The 8,433-nt window shown below is 46.5% G+C and overlaps 1 protein-coding gene across 1 annotated transcript in view; it reads right to left on the reverse strand.

Annotated features, from left to right (window-relative positions):
• The window catches only part of TPO (thyroid peroxidase), a 152,134-nt gene extending 143,938 nt beyond the window's left edge, over positions 1-8,196 (reverse strand). The window contains exon 1 of the mRNA XM_011960987.1: positions 7,877-8,196. Coding sequence (XP_011816377.1) covers positions 7,877-8,196 — 320 coding nt within the window. The remainder of the gene's footprint in view (positions 1-7,876) is intronic.
• Between the last annotated feature and the right edge of the window lie 237 nt (positions 8,197-8,433).

Here is an 8,433-nt window from a genome sequence, read left to right on the forward strand (position 1 = left end):
AATAGCTACAGAGAGAATAAAATACCTAGGAACCCAACTTACAAGGGATGTGAAGGACCTCTTCAAGGAGAACTACAAACCACTGCTTAATGAAATAAAAGAGGACACAAACAAATGGAAAATTATTCCATGCTCATGGATAGGAAAAATCAGTATTGTGAAAATGGCCATACTGCCTAAGGTAATTTATAGATTCAATGCCATCCCCATCAAGCTACCAATAACTTTCTTCACAGAATTGGAAAAAACTACTTTAAAGTTCATATGGAACCAGAAAGAGCCCACATTGCCAAGACAATCCTAAGCCAAAAGAACAAAGCTGGAGGCATCATGCTACCTGACTTCAAACTATACTTCAAGGCTACAGTAACCAAAACAGCATGGTACTTGTACCAAAACAGATATATAGACCAATGGAACAGAACAGAGGCCTCAGAAATAACACCACACATCCACAACCGTCTGATCTTTGACAAACCTGACAAAAAGAAATGGGGAAAGGATTCCCTATTTAATAAATGGTGCTGGGAAAACTGGCTAGCCATATGTACAAAGCTGAAACTGGATCCCTTCCTTATACCTTATATAAAACTTAATTCAAGATGGATTAAAGACTTAAATGTAAGACATAAAACTATAAAAACTCTAGAAGAAAACCTAGGTAATAGCATTCAGGGCACAGGCCTGGGCAAGGACTTTATGACTAAAATGTCAAAAGCAATGGCAACAAAAGTCAAAATAGACAAATGGGATCTAACTAAACTAAAGAGCTTCTGCACGGCAAAACAAACTACCATCAGAGTGAACAGGCAACCTACAGAATGGGAGAAAATTTTTGCAATCTACCCATCTGACAAAGGGCTAATATCCAGAATCTACAAAGAACTTAAACAAATTTACAAGAAACAACAACAACAACAACAACAACAAACAACCCCATCAAAAAGTGGGCAAAGGATATGAACAGACACTTCTTAAAAGAAGACATTTATGCAGCCAACAGACACGTGAAAAAATGCTCATCGTCACTGGTCATCAGAGAAATGCAAATCAAAACCACAATGAAATACCATCTCATGCCAGTTAGAATGGTGATCATTAAAAAGTCAGGAAACAACAGATGCTGGAGAGGATGTGGAGGAATAGGAACGCTTTTACAGTGTTGGTAGAAGTGTAAACTAGTTCAACCATTGTAGAAGACAGTGTGGCGATTTCTCAAGGATCTAGAACTAGAAATACCATTTGACTCAGAGATCCCATTACTGGGTATATACCCAAAGGATTATAAATCATGCTACTATCAAGACACATGCACATGTATGTTTATTGTGGCACTATTCACAATAGCAAAGACTTTGAACCAACCCAAATGTCCATCAATGATAGACTGGATTAAGGAAATGTGGCATATATACACCATGGAATACTATGCAGCCATAAAAAAGGATGAGTTAATGTACTTTGCAGGGACATGGATGAAGCTGGAAACCATCATTCTCAGAAAACTATCACAGGAACAGTAAACCAAACGCCACATATTCTCACTCATAGAATACTATGCAGCCATAAAAAAGGATGAGTTAATGTACTTTGCAGGGACATGGATGAAGCTGGAAACCATCATTCTCAGCAAACTATCACAGGAACAGTAAACCAAACGCCACATATTCTCACTCATAGGTGGGAACTAAACAATGAGATCACTTGGACACAGGGCAGGGAACATCACACACCAGGGCCTGTCACAGGGTGGGGGACTGGGGGAGGGTTAGCATTAGGAGAAATACCTAATGTAAATGGCGAGTTGATGGGTGCAGCAAATCAACATGGCACATGTATACCTGTGTATCAAACTGCACGTTGTGCACATGTACCCTAGAACTTAAAGTTTAAAAAAAAGAAAAACAAAAGAAAGAAATAACCATTTAACATCTTGCATCCCAGGGGACACCATGGTGAAAAACCAGGCATGGTCTCTGGGAATAAAAGGTGGCTTATTGGAAAAGACAAAAACAGCAATTTGATCTAAGTGTCTGGTTGTTTATTACTGATGAAACAATTCTAAAATACCACAGTGTCAGAGCTGACCCAGTCAGGGTCAGGTAGGTCAGAGGAGGCTGTGTTGCGTAAAAGGCTTTTAATCTGAGGTGGAAAGGATTCCCGGAAACAAGCAAGGGAGGAAGAGCCACGCACTGGATGCCAGGAGGGGAGGACAATGGATTAGCAGTGGCAGGAGTGGCTCTGGGGACAGAAACGGCCCAAGTAAGAGCATGCCATGGCTTGGAGGAAGCCTTACTGAGCACATCATTATCACCACGGCAAGGACTAACATTTGCAGACATTTCCACCCACCAAGACTGTTTAAATATTTTACTTGTATTAATTAATTAACTAACAATCTGATGAGGAAAGTAGTGTTATTTTTCCCGTGTTACATGAAAGGAAACTGAGGCACAGACACATGGATGAGTAAGTGAAACTGAGATTTCAGTTTCAGTTGGGAAGTAGAACTCTTGTCTCTGAACATGACTTTACTCTCTGGGAAACACTTGCCCAGGAAGATGAAGTTGCAGATACATTGTTTGTTTCACGAATGTCCTGAAAACCAATAACCCGGACACCAGACCTCACTAGCCCTGGCCAGGACCAGAACTGGCCATGGGCTCCCCAGACGCCCTCTGCTCTCTGAGACGCCCTCAGCGCCCCTTCCCTGCGGCGTCACTGTCTCCTCATCCCAGCACGGTCTCCCCCAGGAAGACCTGACCTGAGCCAGGCCCTGCCCCTCCTGAGTGAGCTGCCAGCCCAGCCCGGCTTTGTCAAAAAGTTGTTCGGTTGTTTTCCTCCCAGAGATTTGGCTGTCAGCAGAATAAAAAAAAATCAAACTTCTTAATTGTTCACTTATTTAGAACAATAATGTATCCCCAAATTGATTTTTGCTCACTTATTTGGGGCAAAAATGTACCCTAAACTTTTCTTTAGAAAATTCTGACCTGCACAGGAAGGTGCAGGTGGAAATACTTTGTTTAGATGACCAACAAATGACAGGCCTTGTCTGGCAAATGTACGTGACAGACATCATTGCATGGTGAACTTTCTCCAGCCGGGAGCTGGTGTTTGTACCAGGAGATGGTCATCACATCACTGAATATATCTTCAACTAGGACCTCATCCCAACACCATGCAATTCTAATACTCGACGAGCCTACAGTTGACTTGCAATGACACAGCAATGGGTGAAGACAGAGGCAGAGGGAACATTAACACAGGGGAAGGAAACAGAAGGTTCTGCTTCTGAGACCCTCACGCTAGACTCCACGGAAGACAGGCAGAAAGGCAAACGATACACCACTCAGATGCCAACTTCCCATGCATTTCCACGTTTTGGTTCCCAATCGGGGGGAGTGAGTTGGTCTCACAGAGGCTCCAGCCTCTACCCCTGGCCGCTACCCCTCGGCTCTCTGGGGCCTGGCCTCCCATGTCCTGCGGGTCCCAGGCTGCCCACATGGCCCAGGGACAGGTCCTCTTTTTGTCACCCCCTTTCTCTTTTATTAAAAGTGTTTTATTTCCATAGGTTTTTGAGGAACAGGTGGCGTTAGGTTACATGAATAAGTTCTTTAGTGGTGATTTCTGAGGTTTTGGTGAACGCATCACCTGAGCAGTGTACACTGTACCCGATATGGAGTCTTTTATCCCTCACTTCCCTCCCCTCATTCCCCCAAGTCCCCAGGGTCCACTGTATCATTCTTATGCGGTTAGTTTGGAGGTGGTTCAGAAGGTCAGTAGGAGTCTCAAAGGAGAAGAGAAGTAGCAAGTTGCCCACTGCTTGTGGTGGGCACTGAGCCAGGTGTTGGCGTGGCCACCTGGACCTGGGGGAGGAAGGGCCGGGGGAGCTCTGGCTGCAGCTTGGGGTTGGCATGGCTCGGGGAGGCCTCCTTCCTTCTCAGAGGTTACTTATCCATATAACAGGAGACCATGCCTGCTTGATGTGCCTTGGGAACTGTGACAAGACTCAAATGAAGCATCAGGATGAGAACCCTACAAAGACTGTACCACACCTAAACATGGAAGAAGCGGCGCTGTTATTTCAATGGTTCATTCAGCACGACTCTTTGCTAAGAAATTGTAGATCTGCTCAACATCCTTGCAGCAAATGTGCTCCTTCCCTGCATACCAAGAATGTGGTTAGCGATGTCTCCAGTGCACGCTGAGCTCCCTAGAGAAGCAATTTATGAATGTTAGGTATTACGATTCCAGAGACTTGACTCTTTCCTTTTAAACAGCTTCCCATTGAAGAAAGAATAGTGTTGAATCCGAAAATACACACTCTGTAATCTGTAAGGATATGCTGAGGTATTTCGTTTTCGGAAGGGTCCATTCAGGTCTAACTTGAAAAAGGCCCCTCTTCCCACTTTGTTTGATTGGAGGGGCTGGTGTTGTGTGATTACAAGGCATCATGGCACATTCCAGACCCAGGCTGAGTCCACTCCATCTGACATTGGTTTCTGGGTCTGGGAAGGAGCAGAGTGAGACAATGTGAGCATATAGTCATTGTCCTAGCAGGGGAGTGCCATAGAGGGGGCTCGACTTCTGGGTTTGGGTTCCAGGGGTCCTGTGGCTGCATTTGGCAGAGCAGGCTCAGCATCTTCCACCGCAGTAACACCTCAGGCATTTCTGCGTCTCCTCTGAGCTGGGGACAATCAGGCAGCCACTCCTCATTTCTATCCCTTCAAACCATAAAAGAGCTGCGGCATGTTCTCGTAGCCTCTCTTTGTGTGAAGTTGCAGTTTTCAACGGTCTTCCTACCTAATCAGAGAAGAAGCTGGCAAACTGCTGGGAATGAGGTCGTTCCACAGGCAATGAGCTGCTTTCTCTCTTAGGCTGGCTGGGATTTGTGAGCCTGTTGGCTTTCCTGGCTAAGGGATGCTTAAGGGAAGAAAGAGCATCTTCTTCTTTATGTATCTATGTAGTCCAGCTCTTCCTGGAATTCCTAGCAAGGTTCTTTCCATGAGTTTCGGGGCACTTTGCTGCCTGTATCCTTTGCAGCTGTTCAGCTTCACCAATTTTGGTACCTGTGGCAAAGGCAATGCTTTGTTCACTAAAATATTTTAGTTTTCCATTGGGCACTTGACAAGATGATATTTCTCGTCATGAAGACATGACGCCTCAGATCTTGACGGAGGCAAGTGACTGTTGCTGGCCAGTAAAGCGTGGACAGGAGGGGTGTGTGCCCCCTTCTCTCTGCTTCCATAGTGGCCTTGGGGTTTCTGTGTTGAAGATGCTGACTCATTCCTGCCAAGATCAGAGCTCACTAGCTCTTAGTAATCTCCTTGCCTTCACTCTTCTTTTTTGAGACAGAGTCTTGCTCTGTCGCCCAGATTGGAGTGCAGCGGCACGACCTCGGCTCACTGCAACCTCCACCTCCTGGGTTCAAGCGATTCTCCTGCCTCAGTTTCCTGAGTAGCTGGGATTACATGTGTGCACCACCACACCTGGCTAATTTTTATATTTTGAGTAGAGACTGGGTTTCACCATGTTGGCCAGGCTGATCTTGAACTCTCGACCTCAGGTGATCTGCCCGCCTCAGCCTCCCAAAGTTCTGGGGCCTTCACTTTTTAAATGAAATAAAACAAATCTAAGTTTATTTGGCTTATCACAGACTTTTCAGATTTCCAAAGTCAACGCCAAGCGCTGGAACTGATCCACTCAAGGGTGTGCACCTTGCTGGGGTTCAGCGAGCCGCCTTTGAGAGGAGCAGAACAATTTCCGCCTAATTTCCCCAGAACAAGGGGAGGCAGAATCCAATCAGATGCCTCTGCCAAATGGGTTTAACATCTCTTGGCCCTTCTGAAACTGCAGCTTCACGCTGTAGCAGCACAGGCACGAACCCCCCGCCAGGTGCACGGCATTCCCACAGATCTCTGTCCACCCACTGTTGCACCAGCCTGGGCCGCACGGACAGGAACAGGGCCTCCCGGGGAGGGCAGCACGGAGTCCCAGCCGCCCTAGAGGCAGCTGCTCCAGCCCTGACTGAGCCTGGGCAGCCCTGGAGAGATCCCACATTTGAGGTTCTCTCAGACACCTGACTCACAGCCCCCAGGACAAGTGGCAAATGACCTTGTGCCATCAGCCACTAAGCACGGCGCTGTGTGCTCTGAGCCATCGATAACAGGCACATTTGAAGGGGCAACGAATGTTTCAGGCCATGGGGCTCCATCACCTCTGCTCAGCACCACACCTCTGGGAAAAAGCAGCTTCTGACCACGGCCAGCGAAGGCCCTGCACTCCCGTGAGGCACACCGAAGAGGAACCGTTGTGCTGGATGAAGCACTGTCATTCCCTCACGCACAGCATTAGAGAAACGTTCATTGTCCATGACTGGAAAAATCCTCCTGTCTTCCCATCTCTGGTGTCTCAAACAAAGGCATCAGAGATCTGCAGTGAGGAAGTGGCTTCCCCAAAAACCAGAACTAGGGTTCAGAGGCCTGAGCAAGGCCTGCAGGGTTGGAAATGAGGGTGCTCGGGGCACATTTCATAAGGACAACGTAGACACAGTGAAGGAAACACGTTCTCAGGACCCCAATCTCACGATGCCACAGGGAAGGTTGAGCTTGGGACCCGCCTCACACACAAACTGCCTCCCTTTTGTTCCCAGACAGGCAGCTGTGATTTCCCGGGCTTACTTTATCTTATGTAAAAGGTGGATTCACTGAGTGCTAATCAGAGGCCCACAAGAATGCAGCCACGAGCCTGACTGTGCCCACCACCTGCCCTCCCTCCTTTTCCTTCTCCCCTCCTGCTTGCTCTCTCCCCTTTAAGAATTAAAGTTCCCCAAACCCTCTTTGGAAAAGGCTCAGGTCACAGGTCCCACTGGGACTTGTGCCTCTTTTTTCTGGGCACATCCTCAATCTTAGCAACATAAACTTCTAATTGATTGAGATCTGCTTCGGTCACGTTTCGGCTACAATACTGTGAACCAAAATAAATCCTCCCTTTCACGACCAAGGTGAATCTCCTAGTTCACCAGTTTCCTATTCCAGTGTAGGTCTGAGTCGACCTCATCTCTCCTGTTGTCTTTCTAGCTGACATGATTTTTCAGCCCTAAGCAATGCATGGTCAAAGTAATTTAATGCAATTTTCTTCACGATGATTTTTTTCCTTTTTTTAAAATTTAAAAACTAAAAAAAAATTTAAAAACTCTTTAATCAACATTTTCAGTTTTTTTTTAATTCTTAGATATCTGTTGAAAAGGTTTATCTATGGCTGGGGGTGGTGGCTCATGCCTGTAAACTCAGCACTTTAGGAGGCCGAGGTGGGCGGATTACGAGGTCAGGAGATCGAGACCATCCTGGCTAACACGGTGAAACCCCGTCTCTACTAAAACTACAAAAAAAAAATTTAGCTGGGCGCGGTGGCGGGTGTCTGTAGTCCCAGCTACTTGGGAAGCTGAGGCAGAATGGCATGAACTCAGGAGGCAGAGGGTGCAGTGAGCCGAGATTGAGCCACTGCACTCCAGTCTGGGTGACAGAGCAAGACTTCATCTCAATTAAAAAAAAAAAAAAAGGTAAAAAGAAAAGGTTTCTCTATAAATTACAGGGTTCATGTTTTCTGGTATGATGTTCTTTTCAAATAAATCCTCATCAACATTTTTGCAGAAATGTTTTCAAATTCTGTTGGTCAAAACTTAGAACCTGAAGGGGACCAACACATGCTTGTCCTAGAAAGAAGAAATTAAACACGGCGACCATGGTTTCTATGACTTACTAAGTTTGTAACACAGTTGGAAAACTCATCCCTTTGCGTATGACAACAAAAGATTAACTTTCTCAAAAATTCAGCCTATTCAGTAAGAAGAAAAAGGAAAACACAGAACTCCTACCGGGTGGACGGTGGGTAGTGGGCCGCCAAGGTGCTGATCGATGGAGCCCTTTCTACGTGAAGGGCCAGGTGTCTCACGATGAGGCTGGGGTCAAGGAAGGATTCTGGCGCCGGCTGAAGGCAGGGTCTGAGCTGAGTGCCTGTTTCCAGTCCTTTGCCTTCAATCCTTGCAGTAACTATCACTGCATTTCCAACAGTCAGGGTAAAAAAGATTTCCATCTGAATTGTCTTTCCTTGTAATCTCGTGAAGAGGAGACCACGGCTGAGGGCTTCATCCAGAGGGAAGTGGCCACAGAGGTGACCTGCAGACTTGGCCGCCATGACCATCTCTCTCGTTTGTTTCTGAGTGAGCAAGGCGTTTCTCCAGGATTTCCCCTCAGTTTAAGGAAGGCGAGTGCAGGCTTTTGTCTGTTTGCTCACGCGGACTTTTCAGGTCTCGGATACTTGCTGGCCGGGGGCAATTCTTCCTCTCCTGACCCAGATGGAAATCATTGTGAAGCGAGTCCCTTTCCCCCGCCCACCGTGGAACAGTCACAGGGCTGATTGGAGACACCAGCC

The sequence above is a fragment of the Colobus angolensis genome, unplaced genomic scaffold (genome assembly GCF_000951035.1).
Source record: "Colobus angolensis palliatus isolate OR3802 unplaced genomic scaffold, Cang.pa_1.0 Scaffold53, whole genome shotgun sequence".
In the NCBI taxonomy this organism is placed as follows: Eukaryota; Metazoa; Chordata; class Mammalia; order Primates; family Cercopithecidae; genus Colobus; species Colobus angolensis.